The 18,358-nt window shown below is 27.9% G+C and overlaps 2 protein-coding genes across 2 annotated transcripts in view; one reads left to right on the top strand and one right to left on the bottom strand.

Moving 5' to 3' along the window:
• Positions 1 to 17: 17 nt before the first annotated feature.
• On the bottom strand, positions 18 to 3,713 carry LOC117167360 (60S ribosomal protein L29). The gene is made up of 4 exons (XM_033352235.1): positions 3,605 to 3,713; positions 3,399 to 3,463; positions 510 to 574; positions 18 to 171 (listed from the first exon to the last, which is right to left on the bottom strand). The coding sequence occupies exons 2-4, from the start codon at positions 3,433 to 3,435 to the stop codon at positions 58 to 60; spliced, it is 216 nt and encodes a 71-aa protein (XP_033208126.1). The 5' UTR covers positions 3,436 to 3,463; positions 3,605 to 3,713; the 3' UTR covers positions 18 to 57.
• A 2,513-nt stretch (positions 3,714 to 6,226) lies between these two features.
• Positions 6,227 to 18,358, top strand: part of LOC117167706 (ubiquitin carboxyl-terminal hydrolase CYLD) — a 35,814-nt gene continuing 23,682 nt past the window's right edge. The window contains exons 1-4 of the mRNA XM_033352839.1: positions 6,227 to 6,778; positions 8,721 to 8,817; positions 8,998 to 9,273; positions 12,240 to 12,418. Of these exons, the coding sequence (XP_033208730.1) occupies positions 6,299 to 6,778; positions 8,721 to 8,817; positions 8,998 to 9,273; positions 12,240 to 12,418 (1,032 nt within the window). The 5' untranslated portion in view covers positions 6,227 to 6,298. The remainder of the gene's footprint in view (positions 6,779 to 8,720; positions 8,818 to 8,997; positions 9,274 to 12,239; positions 12,419 to 18,358) is intronic.

Below are 18,358 nucleotides of genomic sequence, written 5' to 3'. Positions count from 1 at the left end.
TAAATGAGACTAGAAAGTTGATTTTATCTTTTATTAAAGTAAATAATTACAAAGAATTTATTTCTTAGATTCGCGTAGAGCTACACGTTCAGCTGCCCTCTTGATCTGTGCTTTTGGTTTCAGATTGTGCTTCTTAGCGAATCGCTGATTACGCAAGAATTTCAAGTCCATCTGTAAAATGGTTATTTATTCTTACATTAAATTTCATTGCGTTTCGAAACCAATTTCACTATAACTAAACTTTTGAAACTGCTAAATTTTATGCACTAAAAGATACTGAAAAGTTACATATCACATAATTTTTTGAATAAAGAAAAACAAACTCCCAGATTTGAAAAAAATACAAATAAATTTAATGTCCCCTGATTTTCTTTAAATTTTCCCAAATAGACCAATTAAAACCCTCTTTTCTGAATCCAGAGAACTAATTCTGATTATGTATTTCCTTAATTTTATAAATTACTTCAAAATATATTTCACTTTGCAACTCAAAAGGGCAGATAACTTACACCAAGGGTAGATTCGTGCCTGTAACGCTTTGGCTTCTTGATTCCATTGCGGTGAGCCTTTCTGCCTGAAAATTTAATTTTTATTTTTAAAAAAATCTCCTATTTTCAAATGTGTCCTTAAAATTTAAAAATAAAATGTTTACAATTACGGAAATTTCTAAAAGATAAAAATAATTTGACTGCTTTTTAAAAACTAAGAACGACACTGTTATTCGTATCAGGGTGGCCGCAAAACTTCATTTTCAAAATTTCATCAGTAATTTTTTTTATTTGTCCATCAATATAGAAAGACCAAAATCCTAATATATAATCAATTTTAAATTCAATATTTTCAGTGCTATCACGCATTTTTTTGAAAATTTTAAAATAGTTATATTTAAACCGATAAAGTGATCAAAAGTAAATAATTTCTAAACAAAAAAGTGACTTAGTAGTGTGACTAATGTACTTTTGAATTTAAAAGAAATCAAAATAATTCGATTGGTAAGATTTCAAAACAATTTAAGTTAAATTCAAAAGAACTAAAATGAATTAGGAGTAAATTTAGAGGATTTTCAAGGAAATTACCAGAATTTTCTACAAATCATAAAAATTCAAGACGAATAAAAAGAATTCAAATGAACTGAAAACAATTCAAAAATCAGAAAAAATTCATTGAATTCAGTAACTTTGTAATAAATTTAGAAAAATTCAAGGGAATTCAAGTTTAAGACTTGAAGATGAATAATTCTCTAGAATCCATTAAAATATTTTAAAATCCCGTGAAATTCTATGAAATCTAATGATATTTTCTAAACTCCTGAAAAATGTGTTGAGGGGATATATATATATATGTATACCTTGAGAGATTTTTAAATCTGTTGAAATCCTCAGAAATATTCTAAAATTACTTGGAATTTTTAGAAAGATGCTATAACTTTATAGATTCTACAAAATCGCTCCATATCTTTCGAAATTCTCGTATATTCTTTAAAACCGCATAAAACTTCTTTTAAATTCCTTAAAATTATTCAAATCCTTGGAAATCATTTGAGAATTTTTTAATCCCTTGAAAATGCCTCGGAATGTTTTAAAATATCTTTAAAATTTTTTATCCTTTGAACCCCTTGAAATTTATTTAAATTTTTGAAAATTTTTAAAATTCATTAGAATCTTTTTAAATACTCTAGAATATTTCAAATTGTTTAAAATACTGTAAAATCCCTTCAAATTTGTTCTCTCGAAAGTAACTCTTTAAAATCCGTCGAAACCATTTAAAAACCCTTAAAACATTTTAAAGCTCTTGAAATATCCCTGTAATTAAAAAAAATATCCTGAAATCTTTAAAATATCTTCAAATTATTCAAGTTTCTTAATAATTTCTCGAAACATTTTAAATTACCCTCGAATCCCTTAAAAACTTTTGAAATCCCTTGAAATTTTTTAAAGGTCTTAAAAGTTCTTAATAGGAACTTTAAAAATACCCTAAAATCTTTTAAATTCCTTGGAATATTTTATAATATTCGAAAATCTGTAAACTTCTTTAAAAATGTTGGAAATACCTTAAAATATTTAAAAGTCTTTGAAATCCTATGATAAAAACCTTTAACGTCCCTTTAAACTTTTTTAACATGTAAAATAGTTTTATATCTTCCGAAACTTCAAATTATTGAAATACATTTAAAATATCCTAAGATATTACAAATTCTTTCAAATCTGTTGGAATATCATGACATTTTTGAATAGATCTTTAAAGTTCCTTGTAATATTTAAAAATACTCTCAAATCTCTCAAATTCATTAAAAACCCTTGAAGTTATTGATCTCTATTTAAAATTGAGAAAAGAAAGCGACTAAAGTGTGTCTTGCATAAATTCCCAGATTTTTGAATTTTTTAAAATCCCTGACCACCTAGATTCCCCGACCTGCGGCCACCCTGAGAACCCTTAATTTAGAAACATTTAGATTCAATATGCGATTTCAAACTACAAAATATTGTATTATTATTAAAAATACAAACTGAAAAAATATTGAACTGAATAGTCTGATTTTTCAAATAAAATAATAGAAATAGATATGAAATAGATATATAAAATAATATAAAATTCTTTTAACTTTATGCATATAATTACGCAAAATATCAAAAACTTTAATTGAAGGGCGCAAAGGCAAAATAACGTAACAGACAAAAGTACATTTGTCAATGAGCGAAAAAATATTGTGAAACATCGAAATTGCAATAAAAAATGTGCTTCCCAGCTGATGTACTGCTCAATCAATATAAAAAAAGTGTAATTAAAAAGAAGCTTCCAGTTATGAGAAAATATTGTTTATTTAGACTTGTTATCCTGTTCGTATCGAATTGAGACAGTGATAAGAAATAAAATACTCAATTAAAAAATAAATTGATGGTCCACCACCCAGATGTTTCGTTACTAAATACAGGGGGCAAAAGTTTGACGAAAAAAACCATTTATAGTTCCGATAAAATTAAGTTTTAGATTTGTGGTTCGAATTTTATGGTTTCTGAGTCCTAAAATCGTTTTAAATATACATTTTTTGTTATTGAACCATGAATATATTGAAATACATGCCTTTCATAAATATCATAAAAAAATCTTTAACAAGAAATGTCTTTATTTTTTTAGATACGAAAATATAACTTAGATATTGATACCATCAAAAACACGATTTCGAACAGTTTCAACACGATCTGTATATGAATTTTTGAGAATTTTCTAGTAAAAAAAAACATTCTTGAAAAAATTATTAGTTTTTTCTTTTAGCCCGTCGATCCTTCAATTACTCTAATAAAGTCACAAAAAGCATGTTTGTATTCGAGACAGCTTTCTGACAGTGTGAGGTTAAGTTCTATTCATACAATTACAAGTTAAATTTTGTATTTACTTACTCTGATTGTGATTCGTGTGATTCTTGGACTTGGCCATTTTTCACGTGCGCTTTTCAATGCAACAACTGAAAATTAAAATAAAACTTGTAAATCTCGCTAAAAATCGAATTCTGCAATTTACAATTTAAGGTTAGATGCTCTAGAATAAGAGTATTTTGAAAATAATTCTCACACGACTTGTAAAATAAGGCAATATTTTTACGTACAAATATTTCTCGCGTGATATTTTTATGATAAATTATCGGATCTTCTCAAATTTGACGGATTTTTAGTATAAAATACGGTTGTTTTGCAAGAACCGAACTGTACTCACCGGAAACAGGAAGCGGGAAGAAATCATAGTGAAAGATGGCGCATCTCAATCACGCATGCGTATTAAGGATATAAAGAAAAATTAAAAACATATATCAATTTAGGTAGTTTCAATTTTATTTTAATTTCTGCATCATTTATTTTTGTTATTGATAGATATAAATTCCTTTCATGTCTAATATTATAACCATATGAACATTCAAAATCTCTTTTCTGAAAAAACCGATTTGAAATTCGCGCAGAAGCTCTTTTCTGTGTCACGTGACACAAGGAGTTTACAAGCCGCAAGGTGGCGCTAGCTGTTTTAGTCAAAGTCCCGCGAATACTAAAATTACATAAATGAAAAATAGTACCTTCTTTTACACAAATAAAAAATTTAAAAAAAAAGATAAATTTTCTACTAGAAAGACAAACTTTCCACCTCCTTGTTGAAGTTTCAACTAAAAAAGGTATATTTTAAAATGATAATTGATTATTTAATTTTCGGTTAAAACCAAAAACGAATTTTTAACAAAAAAATAAACTTTTAACTATAGAAATTATGTTTTAACAAAAAAAATGTATTTAAAAAGTTAATTTTCAACTTTCAACCCAAAATGGAACAGTTAGAATGAGTTTAAAAAATTAATTTTTAACAAAGAAGTTTAATTTTTGAATAAAGAAGTGAATTTTCATCTGGAAAATATAAATTTTTTAACAAAAACGGAATAATTTAATTTTCAGATGAAAAAGTTAATTTTCACCTAAAAAAAAAAAGAATTTTCAAATAAAAAAGATACAAAATAAAAGGCAAATTCTCAACGCAATAGTCAAATTTTCCACCAAAGAAATAAATTTTTGTTTAATTCTATAATAAGACAAATTTTCAACTAAAAAAAAAACATTTCTGTGCCAAAATGTAATAGTTAAATTTGCAATTTAAAAAATGAAACTTCAACCAACAAAGAAGAAATGATTAACAAAAAAGTTAAATATTCAATCAAAGAGTTTAATATTCAAAACAAAAAAATTAATTTTGAAACAGCAAGAACATGAAATTTAAATCATTATACATGGGAAATTTCAACGATAAATTATACATTTTCAACCATAAATGAAACAATTAAATTTTCAATCACAAAATTTTTATTTTATACAAGAAATATAATTTAAAAAGTATTCAACAAAATACAGGAATTTCCGAAAATGTAGTTGAATTTTAAAATATTTTTTTTTTATTTTCAAAAAATTATTAAGTTTTTAAATAACGAAATTAATTTTTAGTCAGAATTATGAATTTTTAACCAAAACTAATAACTTTTTACCAAAAAGACTGATTTTTAACCAAAAGATATGTATTTTTAATCGTGCGATTTAACTTTGAACGTTGTAGTGGAATTTTCAATTTAAATCAATCAATTTTCAACAATAATAAAACAGTTAAATTTTCAATTAAGTAATAAAAAAACCAACCAAATGATGAATTCTCAGTGAATAATATAATAGTTAATGTATTTTAACCAAAAAAAGATATTCATTTCAAATTTTAAACCCGTTAATATCGATCAAAAAGCTCAAATTTTCAACAAATTCGTTAAATTTTTAAATAAAAAAAGATCAATTTTTAGTCAAAAATAAAAGAGTTAAATTTTCAGTTACAGAAATTGATTTTCAACAAACAAAAAAAAAGAATTTTCATCAGAAGATTTCAATTTTTAAACAAAGTAAAGAATCTTTAAGAAATTAAATCAACTTTAATCGAGTATTTTAACTTTAAAAAAAGGACAATTTTCAGCAAGAGTTTTGAGCCAAGAAAGAAAAAAATCTGAACCAAATAATTGCATTTTTAAGCCAAAATGACTAATTTTTTACAAACCGGTTGAATTTTCATCCCGAAAATTTGTTAGTTTTCGCTATAAAAATAGAAAACTTTTGTAAGCGTATACTTTCAAACTTTCTTTTAGTACACTATTGTTATATATACTTGTAAAATTTAGAACTAGGCAATAAAAAGTACCCAGTACTTAATATATAAAAATTCTTATTTAAAACTAAGCGGCTCACATTTTTTCTTTATATGATGAATAAATTAAACAATTTTGTTATTGAATTGCATAAAAAAGATATTTTTTATTTAATAAATTTGAAGTTTCGCGGAACCTAGACTTGAACAGCTAACGGCACCTAACGGCTTGGAACGGTAAGCTCCCCTTTCACTACACATTTGTGTTCTTGAGACACGTTGTTGTCAACACCGACAATCAACGACAGGTAGAAAGAAACGTGGGTCGTTGAATGTCAGTGCTACGCATTATTTTAATTTGAATTTTCTCGTAATGCTGAGATATTGTAAGAAAATTTCATTTACACAATATGATCCTGTGGAAATCCTTCTACACGTCCTTGGACTTGTTTAATGAAACTTCGAGACAATCCAAAATAGTTTGAAGCAAAAACGTGTTTTTAAATTGTGTCGTCATCAAGAGCATTGCTTATAATGACAATACTTAAATCATTTACCTTGATGACATTACTAAAAAGAACAAAAAACACTCTTCTTTTCAGAGTAATTTTTGTTGAATAAATTAAATAAATGCTCTTGAATCGAGATGGAGGATTGGTCTATAAGCAAAATGATCGAGGAACATTTAAGGACACAGCACTATGTAGCGAAAAAAGATACACGTTTGACCAGAATTTCCGGAAAATGTGAGGTCAATGTCAATCCTTTAGAACGGGGAATGCTCGTGGAGGCAGTTGGCACGGAATTAGATGGCATTCGGATAAAAATCAAGGATCCACACGAATGCAGTTTGTGGCACAACACAGAGTGGAAATGTGACGTTTGTGATCTTATTCCAGTGTCGAAAAAATTGTGGCATTATTTAGCTGCAGTTACTGCACCTGGAGACAGAGTGAGAATTGCAAGTAATAAACAATTGTGTAAAGATATTGAAAACATTCGAGAGAAAAACAGAGTGTGGTTTTCTCCCAATGGCATTACAACTGTCAAGTGTCTAGCAACTGTCACTTTAATTGGACCGGTGCCAGAGTTAGGGGATGGAGTTTTTTTTGGCCTCGATTTACAGGTAACTAAATCATTGATTAATCGTCAATTTCAGAAGTATTTTTACAGGTCAGGGAATTCCAGTAAGTAAAGGAATGTTAGGAAACTCGCTATAAACTCATTTAATTTTATTAATTTATGTTGTTGGATATTCAACATTTGAAAAAATTATTCTTTCGTTTTGAAAATCCTAATTTTTGACTTGAAAATTCATGTATTTTTTTATAAATTGTATCTTTTTTGGTTAAAAGTCACATCTTTTGAGTTGAACTAAACCAATCTTCTCTGGTTATGGATTCAACTATTTTGTTGATTTTTTTATTAACCTTTTTAATTGCAAATTTAGCTATTTGATTTGAAAGTGCTATGTTTTGTTGATAATTCGTCTTTTATGGTAGAATATTGATCTTCTTGGTAAACAATTTATCTTTAGGGTTGAAAATGCATGTATTTTGTTAAAAATTTACATTTTTTGGTATGGAATTAATCTGCTTGGTTCAAAATTCATTTCTTTTGTTGAAAATTAGCTTTTTGAACTGAAAATTTAATCATTCAATTTTTTGTCAAAAATTGTTCGTTTTTGTTAGAACTTTAATATTCTTAAATGAAGAGTCATCTGTTTCTTTGAACATTTATTTTTTACTCAAAATTTATATTTTTTATTTCAAGTTAAAAATTTATGTGTTTTACGTAAAAATATATAATTATTTTGTTAAAAAGTCGTCTTTTTTATTTGATTGGAAATTCATTTTTCTAACATTTCATTTGTTCCATTTTTGGTTGTAAATACATAGTTTTTAGTGACAAGTTTGTCTTCTTTGGTACAAAATTCGCAGTTTTAACTATTTGGTTAAAAATTATTTTTGTTATTATTGAAAATAGATTATTTTCGTTATCATTTCTTTGGTTTAAAAATGAACTATTTTGTTGAAAAATTATTTTTTTTAGTTAAAAAATAAATTTTTTTAAGTGAAAATTTAACTGTTTCATTTTTGGAAGAAAATTGTTCTTTTTTAATAAAAATGTAATCTTCTTAGATGAAAATTCATTTTTTAGCTGAAAATATTTTTTATTAAACAGTTAACAATTCTATTTTAAGTTGAAAATTTATCTGTTCTAGCTGAAAATTAATCTATTTGGTTTAAAACTCGTATTTTTCGTAAAAAAGTTTTGGTTGAGGATTCAACTAATATCTTGAAATATTGTACTTTTGGTTTAATTTAACTGTTTTTTATTTAAAATAAAAATATTTATGAGTTGAAACTTCATTTTTTTGGTTAAAGAATTATCATTTTAGTCAAAAGTTCATTCCTTGAACTAAAAATTGAACAATTTTGTTCAAAATTAATTTTATTTGGTTGAAAATTCATTTTTTTACTCAAAAGTTAACTATTCTATTTTTGACTGAAAATGTATTTTCTAACATTTTAATGATTCTATTTTTGATTAAAAATTCATATATTTTTTGGAAAATTCGTTTTTTTAGTTGTAATTTAAGTTTTTTAGTCTAAACATTTAACTGTTCTATTTTTAGTTGAAAATTTATTTTTTTTAGTTATAAATTTATTTGTTTAGTTAAAAACGTCTTTTTCAAATTTGAAAATTCAATTATTTATGTAGAAAATTCATATTTTTGGGTTGAAAGTTCAACTTCTTTGTTAAAACTTTATATTCTTGAATTGAAAACTTAACTGTTTTGCAGGAAATTCGATTTTTGTCTTAAAAATTCAAACGTTTGGATTTTTTCATCTTTATTGACTTAAAAATCTTTCTTAGTTGATAATTCCTCTTTTTAGTGAAAATATGAACCAATAAACTTTTAGTTGAAAACTCAACTACATATTTGGTTGAAAATTCATGTATTTTACGCGTGTGGTATGTTACTAAAAGTGTTTAAAATAAATTTAGAAACAAATGTTTTTTTGCATCAACATTGATTTTATCTGATTAATTATTATTTTTAGGAAGGTAAAGATCCTGCGAATATAAAATTTACAGCAGTAAACAGTATTTCACCTTGCAGCCAAGAAACTTTGGACAGTTTCAGAAATGTGGAAAGAAGTAATGATTTTAAATTACAAATATATTTAAGGATTGTGTGATATTTGATCAAATAACTGTTGAGTCCTTCGAGGGTCTTAAGGTTTTCAAATAAAAAAAAAAACTCGAAAAGTATCACAACAGTTATAAAGTATTCCTTGATCGAAATTAAACAATAAAATGGTATTTATTTTTTAACAGCGTATTTGAACAACGATATTCTTATACCAAAACGAGCGGAAGATTTTCTCAGTAGTGGAAATAGTCGCAACAATGAATCCACGAAGCTCAATGGTTCGATTTTGGATAGATATGGATTTGACGATAGTGCAAATAATAATCGTGAATTGATATCTCTCTCCAAAGATGCAGCATTAACTAATTCAATGCATCCAGTATTCAAAACAGTATTGGGTTCAACAAGTGATAATTGCAAAGGTAGCAGAATCCTTGAGGATTACAATTTATTACATTTCGGTAATTATTTATTTTTACTATCAAATGAATAAAAATATACCATATTGCAGGAAAAATGGTGAAAATCAGGAATATTATATAATAAGGGGCGTCCGAGAATTACGCTACTAATTTTCCCCTTTTCTTAAGAATTCTTTTTCTCGTGTTGTCAGGAAAGATCCCCCTTTTCTCGTTTTTTCGCTTTAATGAGAACTTAATTAATAAAACCTAATACGATAATCTAACTATTTTTGGTTGAAAAGTCTACTATTATATTTTTCGTCCCGAACTCAACTTATTTGATTAAAAATTCTATTATTTACTTCAAAGTTTGATTATGTTGTTGAAAATGCAACTATTTTTTTAAAGTCTTTTTTTAGTCAAAAATTAAACTATTTGGTTCAAAGTTTAACAAGTTTGTTTAAAATTTATTTGTTGTTTGTCGCTTGATCTCTTTAGTTAAAAATGTAATTGTATTTTTATGAAGTTAAAAATTCATCTCGCCGGTGGAAAGTTGAACTTTTTTTGTTGAAAATTCTTTTTTTCCTTTGAGAATTAATCGTTTTTAATGAAAAATGAAAATATGGAACTGTTTTGTTGAAATTAATGTGTTTTATTGTGAATTGAATTATTTTGTGGAAAATTCTTATTTTTTTGTGAAAAATTACCCATTTGGTTTAAAATAAACTATTTTTTTAAACTTAACTTCTACTGTTTGAAGATTCACTTTTAGTTGAAAATTCATATTTTCCCGTTAAAAATTGAATTGTTTTGTAGAAAATTTGGTAGAAAATTTGTTGAAAATTCAATTAATTAGTTCAAAATTATTTTTTTTTATTAAAAATTCAATGATTTGGTAGCAAGTTAAAATATTTGATTGAAAATTCATGTGTTTTATTGAGAATTGGATTTCGTTGAAAATTCGTCCTTTATTGTTGAAAAATTACCTACTTGGTTCAAAGTAAACTATTTTTTTCAAAAACTAATTTTTATTGTTTGAAGATTCACTTTTAGCTGAAAATTCATATTTTCCCGTTAAAAATTGAACTGTTTTATAGAAAATTCGGGTTTTAAATTAAAAATTCAACGATTTGATAAAAAATTTAGCTATTTGGTTGAAAATTCAATTATTTATTTAAAAAGTCAACGGCTTAGTAGAAAGTTAAACTGTTTCGTTGATAATTCATTTTTTTTAAATTAAAAATTGAACTACTTGCTTAAAAGATGAAACTGAACTACTATGTTAAAAATTTATTTTGTTTTAGATTCACATCTTTAGTTGAAAATGTAACTTTTTTGTTGAAATTTCGTTTTTTGTTGTTAAAACTGAATTAACTTATCTTAAAACTAAACATCAATTTTTGGTTTTCAATTTATCGTTTATAAGTAGGAAATTCAACTATATGTTAGAAAATGCATCCATTTTAAGGAAAGATCGTCTTTTTCACTTAAAAATGCAACGATTTGTTAGAAAGTTAAACTATTTATTTGAAAATTTAATTATTAGTTAAAAATGCAACGACTTGGTATTAAGTTAAATTATTTGGTTGAAAATTCTTTTTTTTTTTATTGAGAATTCAACTACTTGGTTAAAAGATGAATAGCACTACTATGTTAAAAATTTATTTTGTTTTAGATTCACATCTTTAGTTGAAAATGTAACTTTTTTTTAAATTCGTCTTCTTTGTTGGTACAAAGGAATTGATTCATCTGAAAACTAAGCTATTCAATTTTTAGTTGTGAATTTATCATTTATAAGTATTAAATTCAACTATATGTTAGAAAATGTATGCATTTTGTTGAAAATTCGTCTTTTGATTGAATTTAAATCTATTTTGTTGGAAAATTCAACTACTTTCATCAAATTATTTTCTTCTTAGGAAATTAAAGTTTCTCATATTGAATTTAGTATATTGTCTATATTAATATTATTTCGAAAAATTTATTTCCCCATTTTCATAAAAAATATCCCGTATCCCCTGTTTTAAAATAATTTCGGGAAATTTTACGTTTTATTTGAGGGGGGGGGGGGGGTAAAAAATCTACGGTCGTAAATAACGGGAGACGGGGAAGTAAAAAATAGATTAAAAATGGTAACGTAGTTTATGGACGGGCCCCTACGGCCTAAAAAGGCGCAATTTATTTTTCTGGATAGTCAATACGTTATTTTTCAAGGAAATACATTTAACTTGAATTTCTGGCACAATAGTGAAGCGCAAATATTACTATATCTGAATAATCATATCAGGGGTACAAACTGTTACAAACTATATTTTAAATAAATTTCAAACTACTTAAAAGTCTAGAAAGCAAATCTTTTTATGCAATAAAGAAATGATAAGTTTACCTTTATTTACTTTCTTTTTGCTGTTCCTCGATTTGAAATTTGTCTTGCGATTTCTAAATAATTGCCACCTAGAGTAAACAAAGTTCTTGTTGAATTTTATAACAAAATTTGGCCTGTAATTCTGGTTTATATGTCCTACCTATTGTTTCTCGTGCATTTTGTAAATAATGATTGTACTTGAGTGGCCTTCCGCATAACGCGAAGATGGATAAAAATAACTAAAGCGTTTAAAAATAACCAGCCGCCTATTCCGCGCATAGATTCACCGGGAGGACCGTGAATAATCTTTCCTTTAGTGTAATTTTGTTGTGAAATGGCGACGATTGTTCAAGACATCCCCCTTTTTCTTTTGCAACAAAAGTGGAGCAGTGATAATGATTCAGACGCCTACAGTAATTTAGATATTAACTATAATGGCCAGAACTGGTTGCATTACGGTGAGAAATAGAGACAGTTCGAAATCTAAAAAAAAAAAGGAAAACTCTTTCTAAATTCTTCTGGAAATCTCACCTCGTGTCTAGCGCTTTTTCGCGAACAGTGTATTAATATATACAAAATTTATTTAGAATTAATAATTATTTTAGTTAAATATTAAAAAGAAAGAAAATTATTTTTAGCGCACTTAAAATTTTTTTTGTAGATGATGAGTTTGGAAAAAAGGAAAACAATAAGCATGGGTTGGTACCTGATACAGGAGATTTGTATATTGGATCGAATGTTAAAGTACTTTTGGATCAGGAAACACGTTCTGGTATCGTCAGATGGATTGGAACTCCTGGAGGCCTGTCCCCAGGAAAGCTGATGGCAGCCGTTGAACTGGTAAGAATAACAAATTTTTATTATTTTCAAGCCTACCGAGGAGTTGACCACTCGAATTTTGAGTGTATACTAGATTTCAAAGATTACAAAAAGAATTAAATGATTTCAAATATTTTACAGACTTGACATTTTTTAAAACGTGTCAAAGGTTTTAAAAATATTTTACAATAATTTCAAAAGAATTCACCGAAATTTCAAAGGTTTACAATTTTTCACAAAGATTCCACAGATTTTAAGTAATTGACAAAGATAACACAAAAAGAATTAAAAGATTTTTGGAAGACTCCAAATAATTCAAAATATTTGAAAAATATTTTGAAATATTCAAAAAGATACCATGATTTAAAATATTTTAATTTAAAAAGTTTCCAAAAAATGTCAGTAGCATTCACAAACATTTCACAAGAAATTCAAAAGACTTGACAAAGATTTCCAAAATTTTACATATTTTTTAAAGATTTTTAAAAAGATTTCACAAAAATCAAAGAAAAAGAATTCAAAGGTTAGAAAAAGTTTCGATTCGAAAACTTTTTACAGAGATTTGAAAACAATTTACATAGATGTACAAATGTTTCAACGGATTAAAAATATTTCACAAATATTACACACAATAATTTAAAGACTTCGAAAGATTTCAAAGATTTCACAAATATTTTAAAAGCATTCACAAAGAGTTTCCAAAATTTCAATAAATTATACAAAGAATTCAAATATTTCACAAAGATTGGCAAATTTTATGAATATTTTAAATATTTCACAAAGGAAAAGAGTTCATCATAAAGGTTTCAAATGTTTCAACAGATTACACAAATAATTCAAATATTTCATAAGAATTTTCAAACGTTTAAAAGTTTATTAAACATTTCACAAAGAATTCAAAAGAATTTACAAAGAATCCAAGATTTGAAATATTTTAATTTAAAAAGTTTCCAAAATATTTTAAGAGCATTCACAGAGATTTTTAAAAAATTCAAAAAGGTTTGAAAAGAGTTTATAAAAATTTCAACAGATTACAGAAATAATTCAAATATGTCACAAAGATTTTCAATTTTTTAAATTTTATTAAACATTTCACAAAGAATCCAAAAGAATTTTCAAAGATTTCCAATATTTCACATACTTCACAAAGATTTTTCAAAGATCAAAAATCAAAGAAAAAGAATACACAGATTTTAAAAAGATTTCCAATGGTTCCCGACGATTTAACAAGTTTTCAAAACTTTTCACAAATATTTGAAAACAATATATAAAGTGTACAAACGTTTCAACAGATTTTAATTATTTCACAAATATTACACAAAAATAATTTAAAGACTTAGCGAGATTTCAAATCTTTCACAAAGATTTCAAAATCAGCCACAAAGGTTTTCAAATATTTCCATTAATTACACAAAGTTTCAGATATTTCACTAAGATTCGCAGCATTTTCACAACAATTTTAAAAACATTCTGAAATATTTTGAAAAGATTTCACATGATGCAAAATCCTGTTAAATAAAACAAGAATCCAACGACCAAATTTGGACCACAACGAATAAACAAAAACCAAAAATCCTATTGTAATCTGTAAAATACATATAAAATTTTCGGACAAAAATAAAAAAGAGGAAAGAAAAATGAGAAGACAGCCAACCACATCCCCTTCCTTCTCTTTTGCTTCTTTTTTATTTTTATTATCATTAAATTACAATAAAATAAAAATAAAAAACATAAATAAATTTGCATTACCAATGTTTCGTACTCGTACATTACTCTTATCAAGGCAAGAAAAATTTTAGTGGTAGAAATTGACAGCACCTACGAACAGGTGCTAAATGGGATTTTTAATTTGGATTTTGGTCTAATTTAAATTTCTTAAATTTTTATTTAGATTTCACATGAATTACATAACAAGAAATAAAAGATTTCAGAAAGATTTCAAAAAATTTTCACAAAAGTTTGAAAAGAGTTCACAAAGTTTTCAAATATTTTAACAGATTTCATAAATAATTCAACTATTTCACAAGGATTTTCAAACGTTCAAAAGTTTATTAAACATTTCTCAAGAAATTAATAAGAAGTCATAAAGATTCCAAGATATAAAATATTTTAATTAAAAAAGTTTCCAAAATATTTCAAAAGTATTCACAAATATTTGAACAGATTACAAAAAAAATCAAATATGTCAAAAAAAATTTCAAACATTCCAAAAGTTTATAAAACATTTCACAAGAAATTCAACAGAATTGATAATGATTTCCAAAATTTTACATACTTCACAAGGATTTTTCAAAGGTTTCACAAAAATTAAAGAAAAAGAATTCAAAGATTTAAAAAAGAGTTGAACTATTTTACAACGATTTAAAAGTGTTTTAAAACTTTTCGCAAAGACTTGAAAACAATTTACAAAGATGTGCAAATGTTTTAACACATTAACAATATTTCACAAATATTACACAAAAAGAATTTAAAGACATAGAGAGATTTCAAATCTTTCACAAAGATTTCAAAATCAGCCACAAAGATGATGAGTAAGAAGCAGCTATAGAAAAGCGCCTAAAAAATGGATATAATTTCACGGCTGTAAAAAGTGAACAACGGTGCTTGGGCCGTAAGAAAGGCGAACAGAAAAACTTGGCAGTAAGAAGTGGACAAACGTCGCGTGTCGGTGAATCGGCTCTGTTACACGCTGCAAAGACAGGCCTCGTTCAAAGCCGAAAATGCACGAGGACGAACCCGACCTCGCCCGAACGATTGCTTTGCGATGAATTCTAAGAGAAAATTGAAAAGATATAAAACATTTTTTATTGTACTTTCAAATTTGAGTAAGTTTAAGAGACGTTCAGAAATTTTGAACGATTAAAAAATAATTAAAACTTGTAAAGATTTTTGAAGAATTTTGTAAGGTTTGACAAAAATTTTAAAAATTTAGGTTCCTAGGAATAATTCAAATAATTTGTTATTTCAAAAAATTAATTTCAAGAAATTTTTTAAGAACATTTTAGCCCATGCCAAAAGATTTAAAAAATTATCAAAGAAGAATCTGAATTATTCCAAAGGCACCTTTTTTTTAATTTTTCAGAATCAAGCAACAATCAGAAAAAGGATGTGATAAGAAAAAAGATTTTTTAAAATATTTTTGTGCAAATTTCAAACGATGTTTTATTTTGAATAACCAACATTAAAAGGAAATCGCGAAAGTTTTTTAGAAATATCAAACGATTTCCTACAATTTTTTGCAAAGAGTGTTAGAGATTTTAAAGCGAAATTTCCAAGTCTGTAAGATTATCACATTTTTTTAAATATAAAAAGTCGAGTAAATTCAGGAAAAATTAATTAGAATTCAAGAGATTCAAAAATAATTTAAACTTTAGAAGATTATTAGAAATACAAATTTTTGAAGCTGTCAATAATAATTTTTAGGTTTAAGCGAATCTTGAAATGCCAAGAGCATGAACAAAATTTTTTCAAATGCTTGCGCGAAAATTTAGAAGATCATAGGGTAATTTTTTTATATTTTGAATGACTTTTTAAAATGTTGAGAAAATTTCGAGGCAGTTGAAAATATTTTCAGGAATTTGAGACGAGTCAAATTGATAAGAAACATTCACAAATTTGAAAACATTTCAGAAAATTGATCAAATATTCCTTGATTTCTTACAAATATCTTAAACATTCTTAATCATCTTTGAATAGGACTCACAGTGACTTTTATTAAGAATATTCTTTCAAATAGTTAGAAATTTTGTTAAATTTACATGTTTTTTACCATATTTGGCCTTAGGAAATAGATTTCACGAATGAAATTATAGAAATATCTCCATTAGTTAGTAAAAGACTATGAAGGCTTTTGCCTTCGAAATTTTACCAAAAACTTTTAAAAATGTTAACAAACGGACTACAGATTTGGCTTTAAGCTTTTTTACCAATTGGAGAAATAGATATTTCTTTTATCTTTTTTCAGGATCTGATTTTTTCTCTGAACATAAAGCAGATTAAAAACACTTAAAAAATAGGAATAAGAAAGGTAAAAAATAGATGCAGTTTTTTTGTTGTTGTAAAAACTGGCACATTTTTAAATAAAACTCCTTTCCATACCACCCGCGGAAGAAAATGTTTATAATATTTTTACTGAATAATAAACATTTGATCTATTGGACTCAAATAGAAAAGTTAAAAATTTTTCGTTAATTATGGTTGTTTAATTGACGTCAGTTATCGTACTTGACAATTGAGAAATCCCTTTTTTGGAAACAAGAAGTATGATAGTCCTTCCCTTATCGACTTTCTTTATTTTTTATTTACTTACTTCACACACGCATACACACACACACACACACACACACACACCTGGAGAACCATTCGGATCGGGTTTGATTCCTCTAGAATCAAACCGAAGGGCCTATGACAAAGCCACCAAACGCGTCCTCGGGTTGCGGATAGAGGGTTCCTGTACCAAGGGTTTCTGCTGAATATGGTTACAAAAAAAATAGGCAGTCGCGGACAATTGTCCAGGGGTAGTCCCGAAGGAATTAACCCCCAAGCGGAGATGTGAAAACCGTGCCGAAAGCTGAACGGCACCTGGGTGAGGTGTCTAGAACGGTGACTCTGGGATGCCGGACGACCTCTCAGAGTACGCAGCCTTATCCATGCATGCGGGGCTCTACAAGGATGGACGAACCCCTTTCCCTAGCTTATCGTGGGAACAACAATGACAACACTAAACATAGTTGTAGTAGGTGCGGTTCAAAACAACAGAACGCGCAGGGCTCCCGACAATGGGTCGGCCAGCAATGCCGACGAATCTAGAGCTGGGGGAGCCAATGAAAATGGATTCAATCCGATGGATCGACGGGATCTCGTGACCTTTGGGTGGACGGATCGACTGATCACGACTTGCTAGAGTACTACGATGCAAGTGTGGCCCCTGAACGGGGTTACATAGCACGACTGCATGCTCTGTGGTGCGAGAAAAACCCGGAGCTATCGCACTTTTTGAAGTAACGTCTGCGAAACCATGCTGAACTACTCCGAAAAAGGGGCTATGTAAGCGGAACGCCTACTCTACCACAGCTAGAACAAGCCGGCAATAGAGAAAGAGAGGCGACACTAAGAACAACCGCGGGCAGGCATCCAATAGAGGAAGAGCGATGTTTTACGACCCGGAGAAACATTAACACCCAGGTTTCTCTCAAGCCTAAAGATCTGGCTGAAATGGATGACGAGCTACGTGGACATTTTTCCGGAGAATCCGACCTCTGAGCTATCAATTATTGTGGGAGAGGTGGGTCAGAGAAAATCAACAGTTTCTCTGACCCATCTCGACTCTTCCAAGACCCTCCAGTTACTGTCGAACACCCATCCAAACCAGAGGAGGTCGAAGTATTTTGGAGATAAGTCTACGAAGTACAGCATAGACTGGACGAAGACTCAGAAAATATAAATAGCTTCAAGGAGCTATGTGATGCCCTCATAACACCAGATAAAGAATGCCCACCCATCACTACCGAGGAGGTGAAGAAAGTATTAAGAGGGATGAAGAACTATTCCGCACCGGGACTAGATCGTATCAAAACCTTCTGGTGGAAGAAGTTTCCTTCAACCCATCAGCATTTAGCCCGTATTTTCACCTCATATTTAAAGTCGGAAGACCCGATTCCGGAGTGGTTTGTGGAAAGGCGCACAATACTCTTGCCGAAAATAGGCCACTTAGCTGACCCGAAGAATTACAAGCCAATCACTTGTCTGAATACACTTTATAAGATATTCACAGCTATCCTAAATGATAGGATTGTTCGGGTAATTGAACCTGTGTGGCAAGAAATGTATGAACAACGAGGCTCAATGAAAGGCGTAGCGGGATGGCGGGAGAACCTGCTCATCGATAGATGTGTCTGCAAAGATGCAGCATTCTACCAGCGTGACCTATCGATGGCCTGGATTGATTATCGGAAAGCTTTC

The sequence above is a fragment of the Belonocnema kinseyi genome, chromosome 2, assembly GCF_010883055.1.
Source record: "Belonocnema kinseyi isolate 2016_QV_RU_SX_M_011 chromosome 2, B_treatae_v1, whole genome shotgun sequence".
Classification (NCBI taxonomy): domain Eukaryota; kingdom Metazoa; phylum Arthropoda; class Insecta; order Hymenoptera; family Cynipidae; genus Belonocnema; species Belonocnema kinseyi.
Note: the sequence above shows the minus strand (reverse complement) of the source record. Positions and strands in the feature narration are given on the sequence as shown.